The following is a 13,619-nucleotide window of genomic DNA, read 5'->3' as shown; positions in this document are numbered from 1 at the left end:
TCGAAGTAAAAGTTATTGCGGTTACGGATACTTTTTTATATCAGTTAATATTTATTTATTACTCAGTTATTTTTCCTACCGAATTTGCCAGACGAGGGGTACAGTTAAATAACTAAGCAGGTGGAATGCATCAGTTTAATTTATCAGTATAAATAAAACTACGAGTAATGTGAAGTGGCAGAAATGTCGGCTGATTCGCGCCATAAGCTTGGCACTCATGATATTTCATACCCCTTCGTACATTCTGTGTTGGCTTAAACATTATTTACTTACTTATTAAGGTGATCGAATTTTTGCGCTGTAATGTTGCTGTAATAAAGTGCTTTGACCTATCTAGCATCAGTACTGGGACTTTTATTAGCAAATATTTTTAATCAAGATTACTTGCTTCTAGCTAGAATAACTCTGCTTTCCTTACATACCTCGCTGCTGACGTAACAGACGTTTTCATATGTAGCTGCAGCACCACACAACAACGGCCACTGGCAACTCCATATGGTCCACAGTAGGGGCCTGCAACCTCGTGACATGTCGCGTGCTACACACACGCATGCGGTGTGCGACTCAGAGCGCTGATACGATTAGCGAACGTTGGCGGAAATTCCCGAAGGCTACCGATGCTAATGACAGTATGTGTGGCTGGCACAGCACGTGAGGCATGTGGATTTCACGCGCCTTCACTCACTTCGACACAGCCTGCAAATTTACACTGTTCAAAATGGTTCAGATGGCTCTCAGCACTATGGGACTTAACTGCTGAGGTCATCAGTCCCCTATAACTTAGAACTACTTAAACCTAACCAACCTAATGACATCACACACGTCCATGACCGAGGCAGGATTCGAACCTGCGACCGTAGCAGCAGAGCGGTTCCGGACCGAAGCGCCTAGAACCTCTCGGCCACAACGGCCGGCTGCGTGATGCACTTCGCTTTGCACCAGACTTGGCGGAATTTATGTGAATGGCGAGTAACGAATACAGACCTGAATTACTATTCGTTATTCGTGTTTAACAAATATAATTCGAAACATTATTCACTTACACGAATATATCAAAATTGATCAAGTTAATATATAAATTTCAAATCCAGTTGCGTTTGTAGCTGACTAAACGAATCTACTTTTAGTTCTTTTAATGAGTTTTCAGAACAACTCTGTTTTAGAAACTTTTCATCAGAAACATTATTTGATTTACGGGGAATTGCCATTATGACTCTAAAGGAAATACATTCCACAGGCTCCTGAATTCGTCTTTTCTCATGACTTTCAGTTCAGACTTCTTCAGTAAAAATTGATAAATCATGAATTTTGGAAAATAATTCGTTCTCATTTCACTTTAACTTCACTTCTCAAATCGCATTATCAAATAGCATTACTAAGAAATCCTCTTTTATATTGTAACGTTTCTTGAAACGTTGGCTATTTATTTCTGATTTTCTTGTAAGTCTGCCTTGATCATGGACAGCAATATAGGTGAACGATGATGAGGTCTCATACTCCGAGTAGCGTAGGGACGAGGCAGGAGACCCGCACCGCCGACTAGGCAAGGTCCTAGCGGACGTGATTTGCAATTGCCTTCCTCCTACCCTAAAGGGGATGAATGATAATTAAAGAGGCACAACAGCACCCAGCCATCTCGAGACAGGGAAGAATACTTGACTCCTCCAGGAATCGAACCAGGGACCCGAAGCGCTAAAAGCGAGAACGCTAACGCTATACCACGACCTGCTGACTACTTGCTTTTCAGTTGTGGTTATGGCTTTACTGCAATAATTGCAGTTGGAACAGAAAGGTGAAAAACATCTTACGCCTCTGGACACTTTCATAGTGCACAAGTTGCAAGCGTGCTGCAATATTATCAACTCTTTTTATATACTCGAACCCAGTGGCTCTTCCGAAAGTTTTGAATATTAAAGCTCTATGTAACCACATAGACGGATGTCGAATCGAAAAACTGGTTCCTATGATAACGACAAGCTCAGTCAGAGATAATCCTAAAACACTTTAGATTACTCCGGACGTCCAGCAGCATTCCACAAACGATTTAGGAGACTTTACATTAAAAGTGTGGTGATGTTAAACGTTAGGGGCCACCGAGTTCTTACTTGATTCACCCATTTTGTAGCACTACAATTCACGTATCCGATAGTGTTGGCAATCTAAGAAAGGTTTTGAAGTTTGAGTGCTTTTGTCTCATGCAGTCTCCTCGTTGGATGCTTCTGTAGAGTTTCCTGCACCATGTTAGCAGTAGAAGGTGGAGACGCATTGGCAGGGGCAGAGACAGATGAAGGAGGCCGAGTCGGTAGTGAAGTAAGGTTGTAAAGCACTAGGCAGTCCGCTGCGGGAGACAACAAAAATAAAAGTCGTTCATCGCAGCCCGCGTACTGGGCTGATGCGACAGCCATCTGGCTCCGCGCTGCTAGTTGCGAGCAGGTGGTCTCGCGGAGAACTTATGAGGCTGCCTTCAGTATCGAAAGAGCCAGACCTTCCTTGCATCCTGAAATAAATTTTATGACGGCTTTTGACTGCCTGTACAGCACCAGATCTGGAGGGACGTACAATATGTCTTCAAATTTATAGTCGTCTGTTTCTGGCAGATTATTTGGTAAAACACAGCATGCATTTATTGGGACAATTGAAAATCCATCTCGGACATCCATTGGGCGCTGCTAGTTGCGAGCAGGTGGTCTCGCGGAGAACTTATGAGGCTGCCTTCAGTATCGAAACAGCCAGACCTTCCTTGCATCCTGAAATAAATTTTATGACGGCTTTTGACTGCCTGTAGAACTCCAGATCTGGAGGGACGTACAATATGTCTTCAAATTTATAGTCGTCTCTTTCTGGCAGATTATTTGGTAAAACATAGCGTGCATTTTTTACGGCAATTGAAAATCCATCTCGGACATCCTTTGGGCGATGAAATATTCTGTCCTCAACTTGTTTACAGGAGTGTATTCTATAAACCGCCTAGTCCGAGGCAGCCAGTTTTTAAAAGTTCTTTTATTGTTTGTCAAGCTCCTTCCTCCACACGGAAGCATTAAATATTCAGATATACCAAATGCGTTGTCTCCAGCAATGACGCACGGTATCGGTATTCCCTTCTTTGATATGGGGTTTTTCTCCGATATTTGTAAACTTCTACTAACGAGATTTTCATGCAAAACCGATTACATAAAAATTGCGAGTCACTGCAGATTCCGTGCACTGTAACTTTTATGTAAGTGAGCTTATAATCCATACCACATCAATCAAGTAAGACGGCGGAAAAATAATTATAGTAAAGTACGTTTCCTATGCGAAAAAAGGAGTAACATATTCCACACGTCCATCTCGGTCGGCTGATTGGTTACCACTGACCGCATGCGAGCTGACAAAATTGACTGCTTAAGATTGCGACTGCCTAGTGCATTATAGACCAAACTGCTGAGGCTGTCTGCTTATAACCAATTTTCTGTTTCATTTGTTCCGCTGTAAATCAAGTAAAGCTGTGCTCAACTTGAAGGATGGTGTCAGCACTGCAGTGCTTTACTAGGCATGGTGGTGTGCCCTTGACTTCTCCTACCTCCGAACATCTCAGGTAATCAGTCCCATAGACATAGAACTACTTAAACCTAACTAACCCAAGGACATCACACACATCCATGCCCGAGGCAGGATTCGAACCTGCGACCGCAGCAGCAGCGCGGTTACAGACTGAAGCGCCTAGAACCGCTCGGACACAGCGGCCGTCTCTGTTTGGTTTCTTCTTTTTGTAGACAATCCGATAATGCCCAAAAACGGCGAAACGCGTCTTTGACATTAAATAATTTAGCAACCAAAAGAGTTTTTCTTCTGAAATGAAATTTGGCTAGAACAGAGTGGGTACCTTACACGTACCATAGTCACCACATAATGGCGAGCATTAAGTATCATCAAATGAGTCCTCATGCCAAGTCGAATAGCTGCTAAAATCGTGGTTCTAGGAGTTGAAAAGGTATGGGTCTTGCGAGTTGCTCTCTTTCTGGCATTTCACCAGCTCGTCTATGGACACGTCTTCGTCGACCTGACCTCAACAAACAGATGAGAGACTCATCGCTGAACATTTTAGAATGCTGCTAAGTGACCCAGTTGACTCTGTCTACAAACATTGCAAGTTTCTGTTGTGCGGGATTCGGTATCGGTGGTAAACGATGAGTGAGAGCACGACATGTCTACCCAGCTCGCAGTAAGCTGTTATCGGCTGTTCGCGGTGACACTCTGACCTCTGCCTTGATTTCAGTTGCTGTTATGTTGCGAGTCGGCAGCCGCTATATTCCGAGTAACCAGATGTTATTTCCTCGCTGCTACCGATAGATCGGTGGAAGGTGGCCAAAGGATGTGACACCATAGGAATCTGGACATGCAGGCAACAGTTTAGTTGACACAAGTGCGCTTTAAATAAATATACTGTACTCAAATTGTGAGTGACGAAGTGCTACACCATTGATAATCTGTTGCAGACGCAGCTAGCTATAAGCAGATGCCCAACAGACGCGTGTATCAAGATACACTGATTGTTTGCTGGTAGGGCTATCTATCAGCAACACGCTGCAACGTTCAGCACCAGCTACCAACTAAAAGTAATCTTGAACCAGAAGACTGGCGCCCAGGTCCGGGCAGTCTTCAATGGCTGGTGACCAGGGGGTTCTTCATTGGTCGGTGACCAGGGGATCCAGATTGTCCATTGGTGTTGATGTTCAAAGCGTCGCTCGCGGCGCTAGCAGGGAATCTTCGAGACGCCGCCTCCGTCTGTACCGATGGGCTACGATACTACAGTTGTCTTCCACAGATGCAGTCGAACAATCCTACGATCTCTTCGTGGTTAGAGATCAGAAACGGAGCGAGTACGAATATAATGTTGCGGGTTGCATACTTCACAAATTAAGGCACCGCTGTTAAATTAGTGCTAATGGGTTTCCTTCGTTCCGGCTGTAGCTTCAGGAGTATGACGACACTGACAACTGTGGCGCAGCGGTCGCTTCATACTAGTCGAACAGTTCTCCCTTACTGAAGCGTGCATGAGTGTAACGCTAGTCGTGACTAGTCAGTAGTACGGAACATGAAAACACTATTTCCTATTGTAAAGCATTGGTGACAAGGCCAATTGACCGATTGTGGGGATCTGATAGTCCTTATCGAAGCTAACTTTCGGGAGACTGTGGTGGTTGTAAAACGAAAATTAATTGTCCAAACTACACAACGGCAAATTTGTTCCATTAGAGGAGGAGTGATATCTGTAATAAGTTTCACGCTGTAGTCCAGGCTTCAGTCGAAAAACATACAAATTTCGTCCAGTGAAAAGAAAATGGTTGTATTCTTGTTCATTCCACTTCCACCATGAGAAAACAACTGTACTCCGTCAGATGAAAACTGGGCACAGAGCAATCTCACTGTTATGTCCCTGAGACAAAAAAAAAATGGCTCTGAGCACTATGGGACTCAACATCTTAGGTCATAAGTCCCCTAGAACTTAGAATTACTTAAACCGAACTAACCTAAGGACAGCACACACACCCACGCCCGAGGCAGGATTCGAACCTGCGACCGTAGCAGTCCGGCGGTTCCGGACTGCAGCGCCAGAACCGCTAGACCACCGCGGCCGTCTGAGACAAAAAAGAGTCGAATTTTTGTCTCATTTGGTGAAGGCAGCCTCCGTTTATGGGCTAACAGCGTGTTATCATTTATTTCTGTAATTTATTTTAATTCTTAATTACCATTTAGAGACTGCATTTCATTCTCCTGTCATGTTTTCTGGTACTGCAGTTAGACACTAGGTAAAGTTTCGAAAGTTCGTATACGTCAGTGTAATTGATAGACGTTGTGCGAATAGATATTAAATATTAAAATAAACTTACAGTAGCCTTCGAAAACGTTTTATTTACATAAATATATGTACAGAGTGTTTCTGTAAGAGCGTGTGAAAATTTAATAGGACATGGAGGATGCTGCATTGAACAATTTGAGTTAGGAAACCTGGGGTCGAAGAAGCCAGCTTAAGGAGATAATAGGGAAAAAATCAGATTACTGTGTACTTTTTTATTTACATTGGTTAACTAAAAATACTATCAAAGACACATAAAAGTACCTTTTGAACTGTATCTTACAAAATGTGCTGAAAATGACGGACATCAACATCAAAGCACGAATGACGTCAGGGAACAAGATTTTGACGCTCCCTGAAAAATATATCTTGGTGTGTTTAGCATCACATCACAGGCAGCTACCACTCTGGCAACTAATTCCAGCTTCGTATCGTCTGCGGTCTCATACACAAGTGACTTCAGATATCCCCATAGGAAATAATCAAGGAGGTTCAGGTCAGGTGACCTCGCAGACCATGGAATAGGACCTCCGCTTCTAATCCAGCAACCAGGAAACAGTGTACTGGTACTGTTTTATCGTGTTGTGCTGTACGTCTCTAAATAGTACGGGATAATGAATAGATCTGTCGTTGATTCATAGCACGTTTTGTCATGGGACAATGTAAATACGACACAACAGAGCCACCACATGGACAAGTAAACAAAACCCGCAACCTGCAATACGACTTCCTGATTATCAGGCTCGTCCTCCTTGTTCTCTTGCAGGAAATAAAGACTGTACATATAATCAAACAGCACAGTACGTGTAAATTTGTGTTCAGTTTAGTAGCAAATAAGATAGAAAGCAGTAACGTTAGACAAAGCTGGTGTGATGTGATGTTTGGTTTGTGGGGAGCTGAACTGCGAGGTCATCAGCGCCCGTACAAAGTCCCAATTTTTTACACAATCCAATCTAGCCACTGTTACGAATGATGATGATAATGATGACGAAATGATGAGGACAACACAACCAGCCTGTCTCCAGACAGAGAAAATCTCCAACCCCGCCGGGAATCGAACCCAGGACCCCGTGAACCAGAAGCAGCTACGCTAGCCACTAGACCACGAGCTACAGACATAGAGAAAGGGGTACACAAGTTTACTTCCTTATCTCCTTAAGCTGTCTTCTCTCTCCTACCCCAGGTTTCCAATGTCAAATTATTCAGAGGAGCATTCTCTGTGTCCTGTTACATTTCTGCAAGCTTTTACGGAAACACACTATGTGAACAGAACAATATTCACCGCTAAACGATTACCTGTTGTACTGGTATATAGTTTGCTTCTATCATTCAGGCAGGTCGGACATTTTGTGTCATTTCCACTTGCACTTGGGAATAGCTGTAGAGCCAAAATAATGACAGTGTGAAAAAAATAAATAGTTATTTACAGTTTAACGGCGGAAATTTCTTCGTGAACGGTGCATATACACCGGGAATGCAGCGAGCACGCGGTTATACTTGCGAACTCGTGTACTCGTTCTCCTCTCTGATCGACTCGAGTACTGCATCTCGAACCAGACAAGGGGCTGCGTTGACGAATAGGCTGCGGCGGTGACTCACGAGTTGAGTCTACGGCCACGTAGAGACGACGAATTCGGAGACGAGGTCACAGGACTCGCTGGAGAGTACAAAGCGAGTGTATGGAGACCATTTCTTATCTCTAATCGTCCTGGCGAACTTCTCGAAGGACCTATGCCTGAGTCCTCTCTTCACGACTCGCTCTTCAGTCATTACACTGTGTAATCTATTGGCATGATGCCCCTCCCAGTTTCCTCTGTAGATTTTCTGGACCGTGAGAGAAATTCATTCTAGTTCGGTCTCCTTGTGTGTAGACTGTTTGCCGTTCCGTCGTCACGGACCATTTCCCGGGGTATACCGTCTTGGAAGTCGTCTGCATTCCGTACCCGCCGGTCTAGACGGAATATTCCCTGAATTCATCAGACACCTAAGCCCCTCCGCCCGTGCATGGCTAAGACAATCCTACTGTGACATCATGAACACCAGCCGGGTTCCCTATCAGTTCAAGATAGCCAAACTCCTCGCAATCTTAAAACCAGGAAAGCCACAGGATGACTCATCTAGCTATCGGCCAATAGCCCCATTGAGAATTTGCTACAAGCTATTAGAAAGACTGCTGTACAACAGAATATATGACTCCATAGATAGACTAATTCCCGCAGACCAGGCAAGATTTAGGAACAAACGGAGATGCTGTGAATAAGTCCTTGCCTCCACCTCATACACTGAGTCAGGCTTTCAAAGGGCGTAATAAACCTGTGTGGCTTTCGTGGACCTCTCGGCCGCCTATGATACCATCTGGATCGACGGACTCATACTCAGGCTGAAAACAGCGATCCCTTCTCGCAAGGCAACTAAGCTTCTGGAAAACATGTTGGAAAATCACTACTTCGGAGTGAACGTAGGTCAATCTACGAGTAAATCGTACTCAGTAACCATTAGGCTCCCACAGGGATCAGTGTTGGCTCCCCTTCTCTTCAACGTATACACGAGTGACATGCTAGCAAGTAAATCGCAAAAATTCTGCTATGCAGATGACATCGCAATAGCCACTCAGAGTAAGACATTCGAAGAGCGGGAAGTTACTCTGTCAACGGACCTTCAACTTCTTAACCAGTATTATACGAACCCAAATCCAAATAAAACTGAGGTAAGCGTATTCCACCTGAACAATCATGAGGCAAGACGAGAGTTAAAACAGACGCGTGAGTGATTGACGCACAACAGCCATCCAAAATATCTACGAATCACTCTTGACCGGTCACTAACCTATAAGAAACACCTACAAATAACCAGTCAATAGATCAAAAATCGAAATAAAATATTAAGAAAGTTGGCTGGAACCTCCAGTGGAGCTCAGCCTAACACCTTACGCACCGCAGCACAATCTCTTGTGGCAGAATACTGCGCCCCAGTCTGGTACAAGAGCACACACACGAAGAAAATAGATGTCCAGCTTAATACCACGATGAGGATTGTCTCAGGAACTCTGCAATCAACCCCACTTCCCTGACTTCATGTCCTTTGCAATATAGCTCCTCCCTCCCTTAGAAGGCAACAAGCAGCTATCCGAGAATGGAAGAAAATTAATGACCCCTTGTATCTGAAGATACACCTATCCGAAAAATATTCGACCATCTACCAACTACCCGCCTAAAATCCAGGAAGACAAAGTCCTCAAATTCCCACAAAGGTACGACATAGCAAGGGAATGGAGGCAATACTGGTCGCGGAATAATCACCATCCTCTCATCAGTGATTTGATCCTTCGATACCGGTGGAAGGAATGCAGATGCCCAGAAGAACTCGGTGCAGACTTAATCGTGTGAGAACTAACGACGGCAGGTGTAAGGCCATTCTCCACAAATGGAAACTCACTGATGACCCACGATGCGACTGTGGTGCAGAAAAACAAACAATCCCTCACTTGGTCTTTGAATGCCCTACGATGAGGTTTGAAGGACAATGGAAGGATATGGTTCAAATGGCTTTGAGCACTATGGGACTTAACTTCTGAGGTCATCAGTCCCATAGAACTTAGCGACCGTAGTGGTCGCGCAGTTGCAGACTGTAGCGCCTAGAACCGCTCGGCCACTCCGGCCGGCAATGGAGGGATATCATGAATGTTACTCCACGTGCTGTTAAGTGGGTGACCTGCTTATATGTGGTCTTGTAACAGCTGCAGTGGCTGTCTCCCTAATCTTTCGCATATTGTTGTTTGCGATCAATCATTTAATAATATATTTGTAATTCGTTTATTACAGTAATTATCAGTATGCGTGAAATTTTACTCTGTAGATGCCATACGCTAAATAAAAATAAATACATCCACCTCCCATGCCAGTTATAACGTCCGAAAGATGTCGGTAAGTTATGTACTCACACCAGTCATCATGTGTAGGAATAGCTTTCATCTGTACTGAAAATAAGTTCGCAGCATAAGGACGAAAATTTAATCAAAACACACCCCCTCTGTCAGTGTATCCCCAGTATTTTTACCCCATACAGCGTGCAAACTAAACATTGCAGTAACAGATGTATAACAGTTGTGTGCTCGTCTGTATCATTAAGGGCGAGTGTCTGTGAGTGCAGGCGAGTACTCGATGCTGCTGGTGAGCTTCCACCTGCAGCGGCACATGGGCAACTTCCTGATCCAGGTGTACGGCCCCTGCGTGCTGCTGGTCGTCCTCTCGTGGGTCTCCTTCTGGCTCAACCGCGAGGCCACCGCCGACCGCGTCTCTCTCGGTAAATGAGCAAATCTAACCATTAAGCAGCTGAGTTTCCTAGTAGATGATGGTTGGTTGGTTGGGCGGATGGATGGAGTGATGGATGGTAGATGAAAGGATGTACGGATTGTGGTAGGATGATGGATCGACTTATTGAAGTACTTGGGTAATTAATGAAACAGTAGAGAGGTTCGCAAGTAATATTGGCTACCTAGCACACTAGGTCAGTCAGTCAGTAGACTGATGACCAAAAAATAAAGCACGCTAGGAAGCCAATACACTACTGACCAGTAAAATTGCTACACCAAGAAGAAATGCAGATGATAAACGGATTTTCATTGGACAAATATATTATACTAGAACTGACATGTGATTACATTTTCACGCAATTTGGGTGTATAGACCCTGAGAAATCAGTACCCAGAACAACCACCTCTGGACGTAATAACGGGCTTGATACGCCTGGGCATTGAGTCAAACGGAGCTTGGATGGCGTGTACAGGTACAGCTGCCCATGCAGCTTCAACACGATACCACAGTTCATCAAGAGTAGTGACTGGGATATTGTGACGAGCCAGTTGGTCGGCCACCATTGACCAGACGTTTTCAATTGCTGAGAGATCTGGAGAATGTGAGGCCAGGGCAGCAGTCGAACATTTTCTGTATACAGAAAGGCCCGTACAGGACCTGCAACATGCGGTCGTGCATTACCCTGCTGAAATGTAGGGTTTCGCGGGGTTTGAATGAAGGGTAGAGCCACGGGTCGTAACACATCTGAAATGAAACGTCCACTGTTCAAAATGCGAACAACAGGTGACCGAGACGTGTAACCAATGGCACCCCATACCATCACGCAGGGTGATACGCCAGGATGGCGATGGCAAATACACGTTTCCAATGAGCGTTCACCATGATGTCGCCAAACACGGATGCGACCCAGGTTCGTCGTTGAGTACACCATCGTAGGCGCTCCTGTCTGTAATGCAGCGTCAAGGGTAACCGCAGCCATCGTCTCCGAGCTGATAGTCCATGCTGCTGCAAACGTCGTCGAACTGTTCGTGCAGATGGTTGTTGTCTTGCAAACGTCCCCATCTGTTGACTCAGGGATCGAGACGTGACCGCACGATCCGTTACAGACATGAGGATAAGATGCCTGTCATCTCGACTACTAGTGATAGGAGGCCTTTGGGTTCTAGCACAACGTTCCGTATTACCCTCCTGAACCCACCGATTCCATATCTGCTAACAGTCATTGGATCTCGACCATGGCGTGCAGCAATGTCGCGATACGATAAACCACAATCGCGATAGGCTACAATCCGACCTTTATCAAAGTCGGAAACGTTATGGTATGCATTTCTCCTCCTTACACGAGGCATCACATCAACGTTTCACCAGGCAACGCCGGTCAACTGCTGTATGTGTATGCGAAATCGGTTGGAAACGTTCCTCATGTCAGCACGCTGTAGGCGTCGCCACCGGCGCCAACGTTGTGTGAATGCTGTGAAGAGCTGTTCATTTGCCTATCACAGCATCTTCTTCCTGTCGGTTAAATTTCGCGTCTGTAGCACGTCATCTTCGTGGTGTTGCAATTTTAATGGTCAGTAGTGTACTATGAAAAGGATAGAGTACTACTCACCACATAGAGGAAATATTGAGTCAAGACAAGTACACCGGAAAGACTACTAAACGTGAGAGCTTTTTAGTCGAGGCCGGTTCATGAAGTAGAAAACGTACACACACTCACGCAAGCACAATTCGCACACGTACATGACAACTGTCTCTGGCAATCGAGGCATTGATGGCAGGAGACAGTGGTCATGCATGTTTGCGAGTGTTTCTTACGTGACTATGTGTGTTTATTTCATAAGAAGACCTTCTGACAGGAAGCACTCATGTTTAGTCTTTTTGTTGTGCCTGTCCGCGGAACAGCATCGTCTCTGATTGGTGAGTCTTTCCTTTCCGTAATACTGTTCTTGTTTCATCCTGGATTTTCCATTGCTTGAACTGGGATCACAAGGTAGCTGATAAAAGATAGACATGAGAAGCACTTTGGAAGAAGCAAGATAAATGTCTCCAACGAAATAAGTCTATCAGAGACAAATATAGACAGAGGAAAGTGGTCCAATGATCGAGAGAGTGGGTTAAAATTGGCGAAACCCCATCCTGATTTACGAAGTTAAAGGTTCACCTGAGTCATTTCAAATGAATACATAGACTGTTCCTTCAACAAAATCATGATTGATTCCTTCACACACGCTTATTTAAACAAGCTTATGTTCCATCTACAATTACTATGATATGCACACACCCGCCTTCGAAAACAGTCAAACAATCAGTTTTGTCTCCTTTGTTCGCTGAGATATCGACGTTCAGTTCATGAAAAACATCTGAATCTCTTCACCTGAGGAACCTCGTCAAATGTATAGCTTAGAAATTCCAAAGGGAAAAAATGTGGAAAAATGCGAGTGTGTTGTTACAAACAGGAAGTTCAAAGTTAAGGGGACAGTTAAAGCAGCATGTAATGTGATACTAGAACAACAAGATAAGGTGCGGCGTCTATAGAAGACATTGTCGTCTGGTAGACACATGTTAGTGTCTTACTGGCTGTGGAACTCTGACAGAAACATTGGACGAAAAATCTGCAGGTGGAGAATTTATTGAGATATTTGAGAGGAGCATGCTTGGATAAATGGAAGAAACACCCTGAAACGCGTACACACGACGAACACGATAAGCCAGAGAAGATACTGGCGATTGTACAAAAAGACGTAAGAGAAATAAATTTCTGGACCGATGCCCCCAAGAATCGAAAGAATACTGTCAGCGCAGCAACAAAATACGCAACAACATTTTCATATACTTTCGTCCTGTGACATCTATTAAAGGTCCATGATGATTACGTGACGATTTTATAAACTTCAAGGGATAATGGACTAGGATAAATGAACCGGAAACGACCTAGTCGAAAGTCATAAGCGAAAACCTTTCTGGTTCCTCTGACAGTGTTTTGTACCTCCTGATATTTTAGCTTATAATTTCATACATCAATAGCCAACACACACTTACAGAAATGTTTGATTTCACTAGCAAGACCTATAGAGCTACAGCTTTACTGTGCTTTTTATCATTTATCAAGTGTATTATACTGATATATGCTCGAATGCCTGTACTTCTGCAAACATCGCTACATACGACGGTATTTTTTCAGGAATAACGACGGTGCTGACGATGACCTTTCTGGGCCTCGAAGCAAGGACCGACCTCCCTAAGGTGCCCTATCCCACCGCCCTCGACTTCTTCGTGTTCCTCTCGTTCGCTTTTATTTTTGCAACCATCATACAGGTGAGTAACCTTTGATTCTTTTATTTTAGACAGTAAACGTTTTCTGATACCAGTGTAACAAAGGGATAAGTTTTTTGAACTTTGTTTACCTATTTACAATAGTAGCGTCACAGTCGTTTTATCTCTCATGAATGATCAGCATCATATTAATA

The 13,619-nt window shown here is 44.2% G+C and overlaps 1 protein-coding gene across 1 annotated transcript in view; it reads left to right on the top strand.

The window, feature by feature from the left end:
- Window positions 1-13,619, top strand: part of LOC126176653 (gamma-aminobutyric acid receptor alpha-like) — a 308,835-nt gene that overhangs the window by 251,661 nt on the left and 43,555 nt on the right. The window contains exons 6-7 of the mRNA XM_049923811.1: window positions 9,989-10,141; window positions 13,334-13,467. Coding sequence (XP_049779768.1) covers window positions 9,989-10,141; window positions 13,334-13,467 — 287 coding nt within the window. The remainder of the gene's footprint in view (window positions 1-9,988; window positions 10,142-13,333; window positions 13,468-13,619) is intronic.

Source organism: Schistocerca cancellata, chromosome 3, assembly GCF_023864275.1.
Source record: "Schistocerca cancellata isolate TAMUIC-IGC-003103 chromosome 3, iqSchCanc2.1, whole genome shotgun sequence".
NCBI classification, from domain to species: Eukaryota; Metazoa; Arthropoda; class Insecta; order Orthoptera; family Acrididae; genus Schistocerca; species Schistocerca cancellata.
This window is presented reverse-complemented; position numbering and strand designations above follow the sequence as displayed.